The sequence below is a fragment of the Filicampus tigris genome, chromosome 1, assembly GCF_054856515.1.
Source record: "Filicampus tigris isolate MCC_2025a chromosome 1, RoL_Ftig_1.0, whole genome shotgun sequence".
NCBI lineage: Eukaryota > Metazoa > Chordata > Actinopteri > Syngnathiformes > Syngnathidae > Filicampus > Filicampus tigris.
In genome coordinates this window covers 5,789,517-5,806,907 of record NC_141217.1, presented here as the reverse complement: position 1 = coordinate 5,806,907, position 17,391 = coordinate 5,789,517, and the positions used below count along the sequence as shown (strand labels likewise).

At 40.3% G+C, this 17,391-nt stretch overlaps 2 protein-coding genes and 1 long non-coding RNA gene across 10 annotated transcripts; 2 read left to right on the top strand and 1 right to left on the bottom strand.

Annotated features, from left to right (window-relative positions):
- The first annotated feature begins 202 nt into the window (after nucleotides 1–202).
- On the top strand, nucleotides 203–11,080 carry traf3ip3 (TRAF3 interacting protein 3). Of its 3 annotated transcripts, none has more exons than XM_086048949.1 (14): nucleotides 203–365; nucleotides 1,462–1,845; nucleotides 2,759–2,825; nucleotides 2,936–2,984; nucleotides 3,352–3,379; nucleotides 3,474–3,503; nucleotides 5,893–5,988; nucleotides 6,709–6,780; nucleotides 7,763–7,921; nucleotides 8,399–8,536; nucleotides 8,614–8,749; nucleotides 9,281–9,414; nucleotides 10,353–10,469; nucleotides 10,699–11,080. In XM_086048949.1, the coding sequence occupies exons 2-14, from the start codon at nucleotides 1,486–1,488 to the stop codon at nucleotides 10,930–10,932; spliced, it is 1,620 nt and encodes a 539-aa protein (XP_085905075.1). In that variant the 5' UTR covers nucleotides 203–365; nucleotides 1,462–1,485; the 3' UTR covers nucleotides 10,933–11,080. The 3 variants fall into 3 exon arrangements, with proteins under 3 accessions (XP_085905075.1, XP_085905066.1, XP_085905086.1); XM_086048940.1 differs by having other exon boundaries at nucleotides 2,747–2,825; XM_086048960.1 differs by lacking the exons at nucleotides 203–365; nucleotides 1,462–1,845 and adding an exon at nucleotides 2,518–2,579 and having other exon boundaries at nucleotides 2,747–2,825.
- LOC147152596 (uncharacterized) lies at nucleotides 2,242–6,138 on the bottom strand. Its single transcript, XR_015089250.1, has 4 exons — nucleotides 6,058–6,138; nucleotides 5,866–5,969; nucleotides 2,714–2,785; nucleotides 2,242–2,593 (listed from the first exon to the last, which is right to left on the bottom strand). It is a non-coding gene; the product is annotated as an uncharacterized LOC147152596 (long non-coding RNA).
- A 1,055-nt stretch (nucleotides 11,081–12,135) lies between the features above and the next one.
- On the top strand, nucleotides 12,136–16,161 carry dnase1l1l (deoxyribonuclease I-like 1-like). Of its 6 annotated transcripts, none has more exons than XR_015088350.1 (9): nucleotides 12,136–12,193; nucleotides 12,258–12,417; nucleotides 12,489–12,577; nucleotides 12,686–12,772; nucleotides 12,862–12,983; nucleotides 14,692–14,804; nucleotides 14,907–15,150; nucleotides 15,251–15,347; nucleotides 15,904–16,026. XR_015088350.1 is itself a non-coding variant. In XM_086042842.1 (9 exons), the coding sequence occupies exons 1-9, from the start codon at nucleotides 12,144–12,146 to the stop codon at nucleotides 15,982–15,984; spliced, it is 924 nt and encodes a 307-aa protein (XP_085898968.1). In that variant the 5' UTR covers nucleotides 12,136–12,143; the 3' UTR covers nucleotides 15,985–16,161. The 6 variants fall into 6 exon arrangements, 4 of the variants coding, with proteins under 4 accessions (XP_085898968.1, XP_085898958.1, XP_085898983.1 ...); XR_015088352.1 differs by having other exon boundaries at nucleotides 15,883–16,025; XM_086042842.1 differs by having other exon boundaries at nucleotides 12,522–12,577; nucleotides 14,907–15,064; nucleotides 15,904–16,161.
- The last annotated feature ends 1,230 nt before the right edge of the window (nucleotides 16,162–17,391 follow it).

The window sequence follows — 17,391 nt, the reverse complement described above, 5'->3', positions numbered from 1 at the left end:
TACATATATACTGTATATATACATATATACATATATATATATATATATATATATATATAAATATATATACACTGTATACTAAAATCGTCCTCTCCAAATGCTGTGGCAGGCCAGGGGGTTGGTCTATCTGTAATCTTTGGGCCCACCCTGGTAATGCATCAGTTTGGCATGAGTGGCTGGTGAGATAGAGGAACATATGACGTGGTGGTTGCCTTCACTTCCTGAAGAATTGTGCTCAGCGTGAAAGAGTTATGTGAGAAAGACGAGACAGACTAAACATTCATTTAAAAGAGTTGGGAGGATGGGGAATGGATGATTTCTGAATAACTGTATGAAGCGTGTTCCAGGGTGGATGAGATGGCGTGGTAGGTGGGCTTCTAATTTCTAAATTCTGAGAAAACTTTTCTTTAAATGTGCATTTCTTTGCACATTTCACCATTCCTTGTGCATTAACTAGCTTAATTTGGCACTCAAATGTGTTTAACAGACAACAAATGTCCTCACTAGTGGCACTCTCCAGTGTTAATTTGGTGCATTTACTAAATGAAAGACAGTTTTATGGCTCTGACTTTATACACATGTAAAGTGCTTGGTGGTTACTTTACATATTCAGTAACCATATTCAACAGACCGCAGAGCCAAACATAGATGCTAATTTCTTAGAGCCTTGGTAACATAAAACAGTGCACACCCTAAAAATGCCCCAAAACGATGTATTATTTTTGTTGTGGCACTATATAGCAGCATTTTGTGTTTCTTTGTACTGTTTCCACTCATTTACTCCCTTCATACCTAATATTTATTCAATGTTTTTTCAACACAGTGTCACCGCCATTACCGTTATTTGCTGTCTTAATTGCTAACATAATTACATTACGGAAATCAGCATTGCTATTGCGGTCAATCAAACAACTATTACTTTTGAATAAATACACATTTATTCAATATCCTTGATATCCAGGTTTAGGTCCATGTACTAGTAAGCACATTTTTGTATTAATTAAACACATTGTATATATAAATACAATAAATGTTTCGTTTTAGAATGATCGCTAGTACAAATGCTAAAGTCAATGTAAACTCCCGTTGACATGGTTGCGGAAAATAAGTATAGACTTTCGAGAGGGATATTCCTTCAAATAACGAATAGTCACACACAATGCTGCAGGAACACATACTGACAGGTAATATAACAATACTCAAAGGCTTATATATTTAATTACTATTTGGACCAGCCGGACAAAAAGGCCGAAAGACGGAGAGCGGAAGGGTACCCGGCCTGCCTACTGGTAAAAGTGCACTAATAAATCAAATCAATCTACCAGTGAACTGTATTGTCTTTACTCGTGAGGTACATGGATAATATATAAGATGGATTTCTAATAAATTCACAAACGGCCTTCCTTAGTCTCCGCGTGATATGTACGTTTACCGCATGTGTTTGTGCGTGTGTGTGTGTAGGCTTTGGGTGTGTTGACCCGGGCTATGGACGTGCATTGTCTCCTCGGACTCCAAGTGTCTCCCGTGAGAGACTTTGATCGCAAATTGGAGATCAGAGCAGAGAAACATGAGCAGCTACGAAGACGCACGAACGTGACGTCATGCCGGATCCCCACTAGAGACTACGACACGGCGCTGCTGAAACACACGCTGAAGAACAAGCGGCAAGGGGAGTTCATGAGAAGGAGGTCGCTGCCTCCGCTGCCCACCACCCGAGGAAGCTCTTGGTTCTCGAGCATCTCCACCAGCTATTCTTCTTCTTTTTCTTCGCCGTGGAGCACGTCAGAGTGGATTAGCCTACAAAGCAGCTTCAGTGACGGTGGCGGCCAAGACACGGACGACCGTGTGAGTGTTTTCTTCATCACATGTCGTCATGAGTGGCTAAAGTACTTACTTATACTGTGATTAATTACAAATGCAGATAGATGCTTGTTTAAAAATGGAAGACGCTGGTAAAAGTAGAAGCGCTGATTCAACTCCTGTGCTTACTTAAAACTAAATAAATAAATACAAATTAATGGACTCTTAAATGTAGCTACTAAAGTACAAATGTAAAAAAGTAAATAAACAACCACTTTGATAATATGGCACAACAGCAATAAAAAAACACAACACAAACACAAAAATAGTTACGCTCTATCTTACACAGTGCACTTGCTCTTCTTGCTTGCTGAGCAAAAAAAAAAAAATGTCGCACGCATGATGTTGTTTGCTACACTAAGACTGTATTGGCTTGACTTTTATGCCTTTCAAACATGTTCCTAAGCAAAATAACAAAACGTTACATTAGCTAATGATAACCACTGGAAAATACATATTGTGTGTTTTTACAGATTTGACAGAGAATTTTTACACATCAGAAGCTTGTGGTTTTTAGGCTGACACAAGACAAGCAGTAGCAGTCAATAACAATCTGTCATAAAGCCATGGGGAACATCTTGCTTCTTCGAATCATTTGTGTCTTCAGTGTTAATGGATTCATGGTCCTTATAGCTTGTATCTGCTTTTCCGCCGAAGCACCCAAGACCTCAGTCAATCAAGATTTCAACTCGTGTTGCCATCCGCAAAGGTTGAAAAAAGTAACCTAACCAGCCTATTCCGATAAAGATGTAGAAAGTACAGATATGTTTTCAAATGTAACATTATGTAATGATGTATTGTACTGATGTATTGTAGCAAATGTAATTATGCGACTTGAATGCAAAGCACTCACATCCTCTCCTTGCATCCACGGGTGATGATGAAGATGATTGTGCAGGAGGAAGCCTCCGTGGAAGTGCTCAACCTGGAAAAACGCACACATGAAATAGGCAGTGTCAACGATGGTGGGTGGCTGAATGGTACTACAGTATAATGTACGAAGTATTTGAATTGATTTGAAGTGTTGCTCCGCAGTATTAAATCTGATGGGTTTTTTTTAAAAATCTTTCCCAAGCTGCACTCACTTCTCGCCAAAGGATGAGAGAAGCCAGTGCCCAGACAGAGTGAGTATCATATCTTTGAATCCGCTCTACAAAACTGACAGTCTAGTGAAAAGGCTAGGCCATCTTTATTTCAGATCGTCAGAGAGTTTCTTGCCATCAAGATGCCATCTTGAACTTTAGTGACCATTGTAAGACAGTATAAGCGTGATAATACCAAATTTAAAATACCTGCGCACCATTCACAGCTGAGACCATGTAACACTAATGAGTCACATGGAACTGGGGTGGGAAAAGTATTCATTGGGCCCAAATTTTGAAATTGTCACTAAGGGGTGTGGCTCACTTTTGTTGCCAGCAGCTACCGTATATGTCTGTCTGTCTATCTATCAATCAAAAACAAATAATACATGTTGTTTCACTTCTGCAGTTCGGGCCTTGTGACCATCGAAGAATCAGTGAGTTCACAATCATACTTTTATTATTTTTACCAACTCCACAAACATGACAGGTAGGTTTTAATACATCATAACTCAATTTGTATTTTTCCAGGATATTCTGCAGTTACAGGAGTACATGCAGGTGAGCTCAGTTGTTGCCCCGCTATATTTTGTGGTTTTAGGTGTAAACATGACTTAAGGATGTTAAGGACTTTTACCAATGACATTACTATGTTTACGTGATAGTTTTCTTACCATTTTGCTACTAACAACACTATGGGCTCTATTTTCATAGACAGTGCACATGCGCTCCTGCGTAAAAACTGGCGCATGCTGATTTTTGTGCAGGTACAAGTCTCCTTAGGCGCGTTTGGGAATTTGGTAGACTGTGCTACGCCATGCAGGTCGTTGTGGTGGACCGAGAGTGTTTTCTTTTACACCCCCCAACACGTCTGACAATTTGGTGACAGAAAGTAGACTAAGCTTTAGGCCAGTTGAAACCAGGTTGCACAATCGAGGGGTGGAAGGTGGTCTCCTAGTGGCCACTTCACAGAGGCCAACTTTATAACATTCGCAGGTGGAGATCTCCTTGCAGTTCCTTATAAAAATCATTTGCACACTCAATCTCCTGCACGGACTGCCGTGAGTCGGTTAATGTTTAGGCCATGTAGAACACGTGCTTCTCCTGGGCTGAATTTAAAGGGAATGAGAAGAGCCTCTTCCGTTGGCCGTAAAGCAAGTTGGCTGTGTTCACTCCCACAACAGTGCAAATGCATGTTTCTAACTGCGAGTGTCTAGAAAAATATCCCAAAAAATGAAAACTCCACCCATGCATACAGTTAGAACACGCTTTGTGCTAGACTCACGCTGGACATGAATATAGGGCCCTTAAGTTTTTGACTGTTCTATTGTGCTAATACTCTACCGTAAGAGTATTTTCCATATTAACTGTAAGATTTGCTTTGTTTCTAATGTAACAAGGCTACAACATTAGGTACACCGGCACAATGGTATCATCAATATAAATTTGCCTTTCCTGCTTACGTATACAGCACAGGTGATGTGTATCCTACGGCTTGGTGGCCATACACTGTGCAAAGCATTTGATCCTGGCCGTCGTGATATGCTAAAAACAAATAAAAACTCAGCGAAGCGAAACTCAGAAAAACAGTTATAACACATCCCAAAACATGTAATGTAATAATTCCATATTTATTCAATATGCACAACTAACTTGCGTTTAAAAACCTTCCTCTATCAGAGATGAATAAGGGTACATTTCAATGCACATTAAAAGATTGATTGATTGACACTGGCATAGAGGTATTAATATAATTTTATTGTCAGAGGTGGCCGTTTTACTAAATGTTGCTGGTACGTCACCCATCAGCGGCTTGAGTACCCGTCCGTCATGAGTCAGTCCATCATTTTTTATGACGAACCGAATTGTAACTGTCAATTGGTCAGTCCGTAAATCATTCCGTCAGGTTAAGTCCATCAGTTAGTCCGTCAGAAATCTGTTGGTCTGTCGGTCCCCCAAAACAAATGTCTGCAAAACAGGCATCCGTCACGATTACACTGACGGACGAAAATCCACTTCCATCACTGCTTGGTCTGTCATTTTTAAAAAGTGCCCCATCATTCATCAATCGTCAACAAAAGGGTCGTCCGTCAGTGACGGACTGACGGGCCCAGTCCATCTGTCTGACGGAATGCCCACCTCTGTGTCATGATATGCGTGGAGGAGGACCCAAAAGCAGGAGGCAAAAATCAAATGCAGTCTCAAGTATTTAATCAAAAGAAAACAAAAAGGCCAACAAGGCACTGGAATAATTACAAAACAACAACGATCAAAAGGAAACTCAACAAGCACTAGGGCTTGACTTAATAACAGACAGCGGACCATTGACAAATGACAACGAACTGACAAGGACTGAAAGAAAGCGGGGAACAGGCAAATTGACGATACAACGAGGCTCACCTGGACAAGACAGAGGATAGGAGGGAGCTGGTTGGCTAACACAAAGGACCGGGATGACAAGCACAGGTGGACTCAATAACTTCACGAGAGACAGACAAAGACACACAAGGAAAAACATGAAACTAAAGTTAAAAACCAAACTCAAAAGACAGACAATGGCACTGTTTATTATTGTGACAGAATTAGAATGGACTAGTTGTGTAAAAAAGGAATGTGGTGATTGAACCCTAGTTGATTTTCCATCATCGGCTGACCTGTTTTCTGAAGCTGAGCCGTGATTGGCCGTTACCTGAGCCCTGAGTAGTTGTGATGTCATTTTCAGTCGACAGAAATGACAAAATGGCCGCCCCCTGAGATGGCTACAAAGAAAAAAAATATCTTTGGGTTGACTTCCGCTTTAAATGATTTCTCTTGGTTTCTTGTTTTCTATACTCCAAAAACCAAGCATTTGAACAGGGGTGCGTAGACTTTTTACATCCCCTGTATTTCATGACATCAATCAGGCTAGTGTCACAGCTCTAACCTCATCTGACGCCGTTCCTCTATCAAGGAGGGCCTGTGGAGGGAGGAGGCCATCAAGAAGAAAGTGGCAGCGCTGCAGGAGTGTTTTGCACAGCTGCAGAACACCTTAAACGCAATATGGAAGGTAAGTGCCAGCATTCCAAGACTGCCAACGTCGTCTTAAGACGGGTGAGGTCTGCTTCATCACACTCACCTAAGCAGCAGAGCAATGGCAGCTGTCACCTCAGGAAGGCCGATCAGCTCTGTGGTTTCCTGCCTCCGCTCTTGTCTCTACCCATGAGCGCAAAGTGTCAATCTTACACAGGAAGAGGCGGGGCAGGTTACGGGTGGTTTGGTTGAAAAAATGGAGCGGTTCAATGTAGATCAACTGAATCAGATACCGATGCAGCTAAATGTATTCTGTATTACAAATGAAGATCATATTGTTAAGGATGGGCAGTATGGCGGTTTAGTGGATTGCATGTCTCCCTCACACAGCTGTGAGGTTCGGGTTCAAATCCCGACTCCGGCCGTCCTGTGTACAGTTTGCATGTTCGGTGTGTGCTTGCATAGATTTTTTTTTCTGTGTGCTGCCTTCCTCCCACATTCCACAAACATACATGTCAGGTTCACTTAAGACTCTAAAACTATCCACTAGTGTTTGTATATCTGCTGAATCCTGCTTGTTATGTCTTAACTCTGACTATACATTGACTGAAATGGAAAGAACGGATGTTTTCATCAGTTCAACTCAGAAAAGTATTTTTTTACTATGTATCTTGTTATGAATTGCCATCCTTCCGCATGACCCATTCCATTTTGAGGTGCAGCATGACAGCTAGTTGTATCCTTGCTAAACCCGCAGGCTCGCTGCAGTGAGGACGTGCTGAGAAACAAGATTAAGCTTCTGGAGACACAGTTGCAAGCATGCCTGCAGGTAAAAAAAGACAAAAACAACAAAAAAGATAAAACATTTTTCTGTTTTTGTCAGTGATACCTCGAAAATTGACCACTCTGTTCCATGATGCTGGTCAATTTTCAAAACTATTTCCCAATCCAAACTGTTGCCAACATAAAAAGGTAACTGGTAGGTAACATTTTAGTAAAATCAATTATCACACGGTTAGAAGCAAAAATGAACCCGCGAAATATTCTTTAAAAAACGATAAAACGCTCCCTTAATTTTGATCACAAATGAGCATCACATTTTTGAACATTAACCATTCGTATAAATTGGAATCCACCACTACTCTAAAGTAAAACGCTAAAACGTAACACACCATTTTATGACACTACCGTCCGAACACAAGTGGCAAGCATATGGCAGCTAACCAGTCGGTGGCTAGCGTAAGCTGACATGCTCACATGGTCTTCATCTTGCTTCAAGCTCAGTACAAACTGACGGACTCAAAAGCACAACACTATTCACCACAGACACATCCAAATGAAAGTCCTTGGTTTACAAAAAGCTGTTCTGCTAGAGCAGAAGCAAGCAAAGTATGGCCCGAGGGCCAAATTCGGCCCGTCCGATCTTTAATGCAGCACACCGGGCACTTCTTATCAAGGATCAGAAAATATTTGTTGCAATAATGTAGCCTTTTTTCCTTTAATTTGGTAAGTTGAAATGGTTTATTTTCATTCATTTGTCATTACTAAATGATTGATTTACATATTGTAAATCGTTAAGAAAAAAATTAAAGTAAAATAAGCATCTGACATTTATTCTAATTCTAAAAAATGGTCAATTAAATTTATTATGGATAATAAAAAAATGAGAGCTTTCTTGTTATTAATACACAAACTGTATATTAGGGGTGTACAAAAAATGATTTGAATCATAAAATCGATTTTGATTTGAAAGATGCTCATGCATCAAATCATTCCACTTTAGATTTGACAAAGCATGTATGCCCTTGCAGAGGTTTCCCAAGGAGACGTCGAGGAAATTGGCGCTCCAAATGAAGAAGCAGAAAGTGACGTTTGAAGAAAAGATTCAAAAGGTCACCCAGGAGGAAAATGAGGAACTCAGCAAAAGTGTCACACTTATGTCTTATAAGAATCCAGACATTCAATCCCAGGTGCGTATTTTTATGTCTTCTATGATTTTTTTTCCACGTGGGAGGGTTAAGGAGGGTCTGAAAATGTCTGGCAGTGAATGAGTTAAGGTCAGACATTAGCTAGTTGAGTCAATTATATTCGTATAGTTATATCAACAAATAGAATTCAAATCATGTCACTGGTGGTACTAGTAGCACTAGTAGTAGTTGTCAACTATAGTGCACAATTTTGCCTTGCTAGTTACATGTAGTTGTTCTACTACTAGTATGAATGTGGCCTACTAGCAGTGGTGGGCAGTGAGTTTCGGACCCGGGCCTTCAGCGGGCATTTAATTCAATGTAAGTCATGCTAACGTTTGGCTCAACACAGAAGGCCTTGAAGGCCCTGACTGCACGCTACTGCCTACTAGTAAGGCCACCGAGCAAAGCGGACCTGAAGATGGCATCAAAGATTTATAATAATAGCTAAAATGGCTTTTTCAAATCATGTGTCACCAGGAAGCGCTGATCACTGCAAAAGCGGACGTTCTCAGGCTGCAGAGCCTTTACGAGGAGCTGAAACTCACAAGTCAAAAACTCCGGCAGGAGCTGGAAGTTAGCGGCGAACGAGCACGTGAGCAGGAAGTGCAGATTGAGGTTGGTAGACAGACACCGTCTAATCTACTGCGTGAGTGGTCCGACATTTCAATTGTCAAGTGCGGGTGTGCGTGCAGCTGTCCAGCGCCAGAGAAGCGACATTGACTGAGGAGCTGGTGTCACTGAGACAAGAGAAGAATGAGTTGCTGTTCCACAAAAGCCTGCTGGAGGACTACTATCAATTTGTGAAGGACCAAAAGCCGAACATTAGTGGTAAGATTTCCCCCGACCTTTAATCTGCTCAGAGGGAAACAATATTCAGCAAAAATCAGAAGAAAAAAAAGGACAGACTCTGAAATGCATTTAGTAGTAAGTACAAAACACTTTTTTTCAACACAAAACATTTTTGTAGCCGATGATGTCAAGCAATTGTTCTAAATGAGGCCACGGATGAGGAATGTCTTGCTTCTCCGAATTTGTTGCGTCAAATTTGTTCATGCTTCCAGGTTCACGTTCCTCCATCCGTCTGCTTACCCTGTTTTTGTGCCTTTTAAGTCCCAAGATCTCCATAAATCAAGACTGGAACTGCAATTGACTTTACTTTTACTCCCTACATCTTTTTCCACATTGTCTCATCATCCGCCAAGACTTGAAAATGTAGTAAACATTTTTGTGTTGAAATGTAGGGTGTAAAACAAATCAAAATAAATACTCAATTAAAGTACAGATACCTAAAATTGTACTTTGCTCTCGCCACCACCGGACATGGGAAATTCACGTAATAACACGTCCAAATTCTTTTAGATGGCAGCATCGAGAAAAGGGACGTGAGTGTTCAGGGTACACCCGAGGAAGACGAAGCATCGCAAAAGGTGGACTGCAACGTGGGGGAGCAGCTGCATCACACTCAGGAGGAGCTCCGCATCAAGGAGAAGGAGGTGACTAGGACAAGAACACAGTCTCTTTTCATTCAGAGCCAGATGTCAAAGAGCGCTGTATGTTCGTTAGTGATCAGGCTACTTCCTGGACCATGGAGGATGACCTAGGACAGGGGCGGCCAAATGTTGGACCTCAAGGGCCACGTTTTTTTTTTTTTTTTTAATATTAAAATCTTCTATCTTAATACTTAATGGGAAATGCCATTGCTGCATTACAACCCTTTTAGAAACAGCTATAATAGTATAACAATAATAATCACAGGCATATATTCTTTATCCTCTGCAAATAACGGCTAATATTACTGCATCATACTGAGAACCCAAAAGACCGTCTTCATGTCTTAAACTCATTCGTTCACTTACATTGGATGAACATTGAATGAAGGCTAATATACGTGTCAACAACTGCTTTGGGGTAGCACCTAATGCAAATAAGCCTTTACGATGCACTGATGGAGGACAAACTGCACATTACACTACATAGCGATGCACAAAAAACAGTTAACTGTTATTTAAAGAAAAGGTTTAAAACAAAATCAATAATCATCAATATTGACTGATATGAAATACTTCGATTGTGACAGTTTTTCAAACCTTTCTCAGCCCTTCTAAGCACATTGTCTTTAAAATGGAGTTTATTTCATCTTTATATCGACCAGTTTATTTCACTCTTTCATAGTTACATTGACCTCTTATTAAAGGTTAAGTATTCTGTTAAAATAAAATAACCTCAATGTATTTTTCTTCGGGTCATTATTTTCAATAGTTTTAAAAAAAGAAAAAAAATGCAATATATATCGATATCGCCCAATATGAAACACTTATATCGTGATATACTTTTCAGTCATATCGCCCAGCCCTACTATCACACATGATGTACAGCATGTTAGGTTCTTTCGAAGACTCTAAATTGTCTGTCATTGTTAATGATTGCACAGTGCGAGGCCCTGCAGACTGAGCTGCGCACCATGGAGCGAGAGTTTCAGTCCAGTCAGGCTCGACTGTCGCAGTGCAGGGAAGAACTTGGGCACCTTGGTCGCCACCACAACAAAGCGGTAAGCAGGATGTGGGTGTGCGTGTGTGTATACTTGCAACGGATTGCTTAGTGCTCATACGGTGGTAGCTAAAAAACGCTACATTAATATGAATGACAAATAAGCCATTAAGGGCTAGCGCAATCTAACTGTGTGCATTTGTGGAGTTATTTTGCTGGATCGGGGATATGCGGTGACACAAGTGTTGTCAGCACTGTGCAGCTGAAGCATTACTTCCCTCTTTGTGCAGACGTGGCGTGTCACCCGATGGAGTCCATGCGTGTTCCTTGTTCTTCTGCTGCTGCTGCTGCTGCTGCTGCTGCCGCTGCTGTGGGCCGTGACCGGAGTTGGCATAATGCAGCCGTGGCATCCACTTTTTGGAGAGAAATTCGAAGACTTATACTTTGACATAGGCAGACGAATAGAGAATTATTTCATGCAAATGACCTCCCCCAAACACTCAGGCTGTTTTAGGCCAGTGTGACCAAGTCGCATTTGGAGGATCGGCGTCCTTCGGTTTTCAAATGTGAAACATTTGAAGGTTTTAGTGTTAGTTGTTGATATACCCCACAAATGTAATGTGTGTGATATTAAAAGATATATATATTTTTCAATAAAAGTGTAAGTTTTTACCGCGAGTGTACTGTATTATTCGTAATCTTGTTCTTTAAGCTTGGATATAAATGGCATTTTAATGTCCCGATTTCTCATTAATCCATCTATTTATTTATGATACTAATAGGTAATACATGATAACTTATGAGCATAAATATTATTGTTATTTATTATTTGTAATTGTCTGATTTCATTACCATCTCTGTCAGACCTTCCCCAAACCTTTCACAATGAATTATAATCAGAATATTTTGACTCAGCTGCGATTGGCTGGCAACCAGTTCAGGGTGTGCCCCGCCTACTGCCCGACGACAGCTGGGATAGACTCCGGCACCCTCGCGACCCTAGTGAGGGTAAGCTGTTTGAATAATGGATGGATATTTTGACTCATATTTTATGGATTTTTTGTATATTTTTCCTGTTTATGAATAATACCAACTAATATTAATACTACAGTACGCTGTGGCGACCCCTGAGGGGAAAAGCCGAAAGGATAACAACAACTACTACTACTATTTTATTAAATATGCATATTAATTTTATATTTTACAATCCATATACAATACAATGCAATAGTAATCACAATAATAACAAGACTAGTACTACTACTAATAATAATGAAAACATTAAAGATATATGTGTGTTTTACATTTTACCATAAATATTTTGTAATAATACAATGTGTTGCAATGGCATTTTCTCGCTACACTTTTAAAAATAATTGTTCATGTTTTTAAGTGAATATGTATATAAAATGATGATAATAATAATAACCTATTTTAAATTTGGGCGAATGAAACAGTTTACCACTGTCACTATCAGACATGCACTAAAATATTCCAAGTCAGAAATGATTTAGATTGCTCTCGTCAGCAACAGAATCTATTGCGCTCAAACCAACTTTTTGAAAAAGAGACAACACGCTCCAAGCTGAATTGTGTTTGTGGTCATGTGGACATTGTTGATTGTAGAGAGCGGCTTTTAACAGTTCCAGATAAAGCTCTATTATCACCTGGCACTGACACAGCACATCCGCACACAAACCTGCAGTTTACCTGCATGTTCCCTGTCACGCAACGCATGGATCCTACCCTTGCTGGAGGTTACTCACGCGTGTGCTCAAAGTGGAGGTAAGAGGATGATGCGCTGGCCCTGTGGAGAGGGGATCATGCTGAGTTTTCCTTTCATTTACAGGGCAATAATCGTCCACGAGATGAGGACTGCCGGTCTGCTGTGCGCGATGGGGCTGTGTGCGTTCAACGTGGCTTTTTCCATGAAGGTTTGCGCTTTTAACGTTCAGAGCTTTGGAGAATCCAAGGCAAACAACAAGAAGGTCATGGGGATTCTACTGAAGGTGCATGTTGCCAGACTATCATTGTCAGAAAACTTGACAGATGACAAAAGTCTGACTATTTTCTTCCCAAGATTCTTTCCCGATGTGACTTGTGTCTCATTCAGGAGGTCCGCGACTCGAAAGGACAAGCGATACAAACCTTGGTGAAAGATCTTAACAGGTTTGTCAAACTAAAAGGCCGGGTGTGCGCAATGTCACTCTATACATCCTTTGTACTTCTTTCAAACTGAATTCATGCAGAATCACACACTGTTGCCTTTTTCCACAGGTTTGACAAATCCAACTCGTATTCCTATGTAGAAAGTGAGCGGCTGGGAAGGAAAACCTACAAGGAACAGTATGTCTACATTTACAGGTAAAAAAAAAAAAGTGGACGGTGTTCCCGTCAAAAGGTCAGGGCAAGGTCAGCCTAATGTCACCTTTTGACCTCTCTCATCTCCACAGAAATAATGTGCTGAAGGTGAAGGAACAATATCAGTATCCTAAACTAGAGGCGCAAGGCACCAATGACACAGACGTCTTCTCCAGAGAGCCTTTCATCGTTCGCTTTCAATCCCCAACCACTCGTAAGATAAAGACACGACACGGACACTACTATGCACAACATCAATGTACTAGTTTTCTTTGAGCATGTACAAAGTGGGAAAAAGCATAGAAATGAAATACAAGTGAAGCCAACTAATGATTTTTTTTTTTTTTTAAGATTTTTTGCTACATCTAAAGCTAATTTCACAACAAGCAGCAGTTTGGCAGATAGTAAACAATGTTGTCTAGTGGCCACTCTCAGTTAAAGTTTACTGTCAGACTAAACATAAAACAAAGAGAATTACAAATTGTGTTGTTAAATTAACCACATAACTGCCTGTAAATTCACTATCTTAATGCTAACACATTCAGTAATTGGAAACGCCATAGACAGGCTAATTAATTGTGTGTCATTGTTGGGTGTTATAACTTCCTTAAGGAACAGATATTTGAACCAAAAGACTCAACACTCGGGCTTATATCCTTTATCCTCTGTGAATAATATTACTAATATTACAGCAGCTTACTAACTCACTTAGAGTACCGGTAGTTATGAAATGTCAGTATGTCTATATTATACTGCCCACTGGTGGCCAAGTCACGCACACCAGAAGGAGCCGCAGTTAATTAATCATGCTTCACAAACTGTTAATTGTTTACATTATATTGTGTATTTTCTTTTATAAAAAAAAAAAAAAGTAAAGAGTGCTATTTTCCTTGGTGGTGGTGGTGGTGTTTTTTTGTAGAGTCTGGAATATTTTAATGGAACCACTGGCCTGTTGCAATGAAGTGATGATGATTACATTTACCTTGTTTTTTGGGCTGCTGTCTTTCTCTACCGTAGCGGGCCAAGGAAGTGGAACGAGGTTGTGGGGGTGGACGGAAAAAGAAAGCTGGCAGTCAGACACAGAGTAATGAAATAACAAGCATCTACAGTGTGTAGAAGGTTTTACATCACCAATTGACACAATTGACATGTACAGTGCCACGCTGCTTCTCAAATATTTCCATTTCAGGGAGCTCTCAACATGTCACTATTTTGAACAGGAATGGCTGGTTTCAAATTGAATGCACATTTGTATATAGAAATTTGACAACAAGCATGACATTCAACCACTAAAACAGGTTTTCTCTTCAGAAATACTATCATTTGACATGTTGATCAAGAAATAATAATGTAGTTGACTGGGTTTTTTTTCCCGAAATTTTGTTAAGCAGTCAATGTGAAAATTCATGGATAACATATTAAGCATCACAGAAACTTTTGGTAATTGCCAACACTGTCAATTTAAGGACGCTGTGACATGAACCTTACATTGGATGATAGTGAGATATATTTACTTAGCACTGTACATTAGCACAGTAATTAATTAAAGATTACATTGATTTATGTGTTAGCTATATTGGTAGGACTTGCGTAGGTGTAACTTAACCATTAGGGAAGCAAAAGTTATGTGTGGCTTGGAATATAAATGTGAGTTGGGGGTGTGATTTAATAAGTTTTCTTCTTCCCACTCCTTTTTTGAGCAGTATGTGTAGAGCGGTCGCAAATGGTGACATGGTGACCTTTTGTTTTGTTTCGTCTATGAATTTCTTTTGTTAGCTTTTTGCTTGTACTGGCTTGCTCAAAAACAAATAATCAAACAATCGATTTAGTCCAACGTTCTGGGAACTTGTTTCAATATTTTGTACAATGAACCGCACTAATTGAGAACCATCGTCACATGATGGCACTTATTTCTGTTTTAGTCATGAAGGATCTCATCCTGATTGGCCAGCACACCAGTCCCAAAAGCGCCATGAAGGAGATGGATGAGCTGTATATTGTGTTCACGGAGATCTACAGGAAGTGGAAGACAGAGGTGTGGTTTTTTTTTTCCCCCTTAAATTCTAAATGATACCTGCCGTCTGTCCACATGCTTGATGATGAAACTGGAGTTGCGTGAAACTTTCCATTGGGCCAGAATGTGATGATCTTGGGCGACCTGAACGCCGCCTGCGGTTACGTCACCATCAAGGGCTGGCGAGCTGTTCGCCTGAGAAGCGACCCGAAATTTCGGTGGCTGATCGGAGACGAGCAGGACACCACAGTACGGGAGAAGACGCACTGTGCCTACGACAGGTCGGAATTAGTGGCGTGCACTGTCTCCGTCAAGTTACCAAAGCACCAACCTACAATGACAAACGATTTAGGAGTTACAGCTAAAAGTAATGTTTTTTTATTTTGCTATTTTTTTGTGTACTTTTTGTGAGAATACCATGTGCGATACAATGGTTAGGTTTTCTATTATTTTAATCCCCAATTCAGGATCATCGTCCACGGACGTACGATTATTTCCGCCATAGTACCCGGCTCTGCTCAGCCGTTCAACTTTAAAGAGGCTTTCCACCTGACAGAGGAGGAGGTAAACGTGTCTCAAACATGTTTTAGTACAGTAACTTTATGCAGGTGCATCTCAATACATTAGAATAGCGTGTAAAACATTATTCTCTTCAGTCATTCAATTCAACTCGTATAGCTTCACTAAATACTGAGAAATATTTCATGATTTTGTTTGATGAAATTTGGTGCAAAACAAAAAACAAGTTTACATATAAAATGTAGAATATTGCAAGAAACAATCAGAATTATTTTAGAAGCTGGACATTTGCAATTTCTACCTTGAAGGCTGAATGAAAATATTTTGAAACGTGTAATGATTTTCAACGATGTGGAATAATATTGAAGGATACAGAATGATGTGAAATGATATTGAATGTATGAATGCTGTCTCAAATGTATCATTGGGAATGAATGTGTAATTTGTTTTGTGGTGTGCAGAAATATTTTCATGTTGAAAATTATTTCTAAGGTGAATTGAATGAGCAGAACAATTCATTTTTTTCATCTATGAACTTTTCTATGATTGAGAGGCACCTGTTCATGAAATGTTTCAACAGCTCTTTGTGCGGAAACTTTAGGCCCTTGCCGTGAGCGACCATTTCCCCGTCGAGGTCGACCTGAAGCCAAATCACCATTACCCCCTGCGCAGTGAGCTGTAGACTGAGACCTACTTGGAATCAGCTGCACATTTTTATTTTTGCCTATTTAATGAATTGAAAACACTTTTCAAAATGTGTCCCGACAACAACAGTTACATTGTATGTATATTATTGCTTAATGGCATGACTCTTGCTCCTCTGCCCTCAATTAAACCTGAATTGCTGTCACACTTACAATGGTGTGTTGTCGTGAAAAAAAACACCAAACAGGTAACAACACTCTTTTTGTGCATTCTTGCAGCACAAAATGAAAATATTGTGTTTCATCACTTATCAATCAGCCCCAGTTCAAATTGTATGCACCGGTATAATGAATATCGCCACCCCAAGAGGCTCGCATTCCAAAGTCGCGTGACACTCAAGAAGAGCACAGCGGAAGCTGCAAATGTCTTTTTGTGTGTTACTGAACACACCGTTCAAATCTTGTACTCTCATGTGCATGCAATTTTGGGAGTAACTTTACGAGATATTGCAAATGCGTTTCATTGTTGTTCATGCCTGATGATGTTCTTCGACTTGCATTATTTACAATAGTTTAACTAGTTTGGAGAAAAGCTTTGAATTCCAATGTGTTATAACTTATTTACTTCAAAATGATTTGTGGTACTGGTTAGTTGACTGATTGAACATTTGTTAGCTTGAAAGCTTCATTATACACTAAGTAGAATTTTCAAATATATTACCAAATATGTGGCCGTGATTAACTTCACGCCTTCTCCAAATCTTATTTGACCGGGGAATTGTCCCTAGGTGTGAGGATAAGCGACTCAGATAATGGATGGATGGATGTTTGCTGCACTTTTTGTTCCTCCTCTGGCCGGACGACAGGCCTCTTTTGTCCATGTGCCCGTCCGTCCGTGGCTGGGATTTCAAAAATCTTTTCTTCCTTTTTTGGCGGCGCACCCAGTGCTCTCCAGTTTTGTGCATATATGCTGCAAAGATGTGGACACAGGCATCAACTACGTACATCACGGGCGCTGCAGCCAAGGAGACATGCTTGTCGCGCCCAAAACTCCCTTCGGTGCACATCCGAAGAATGTGCACCATGCCCGCCCGTCCCACATGTGACCCGAGACCACCATTTTCCTTCCTCTTGTCTTTTTCTTTTTTTCTATTTTAATTTTTTCCTTCAACTTCTTTCTGCCATCTCCTGTCTTTACAACTTGAATTCCTCACAGCTCATCCATTGAGAGGACAATCAGTGAATGAAAATTAGCAGTGTACAAAACCAAATTGGTGCTTAAAATTGGGTTTCAAAGGTTAAGTTAGTCAGTCCATCTTTTTACAAAGTTAACACGATCTTGTGCCAAGAACATCCATAGAGAAAATGAGGTCTGTTGGTGAGGTTTGTTGTTCAGTAGTTTTGTGCCATCCACCCATCCAGAGAGCCCTCTGCAGTGGAAAAAA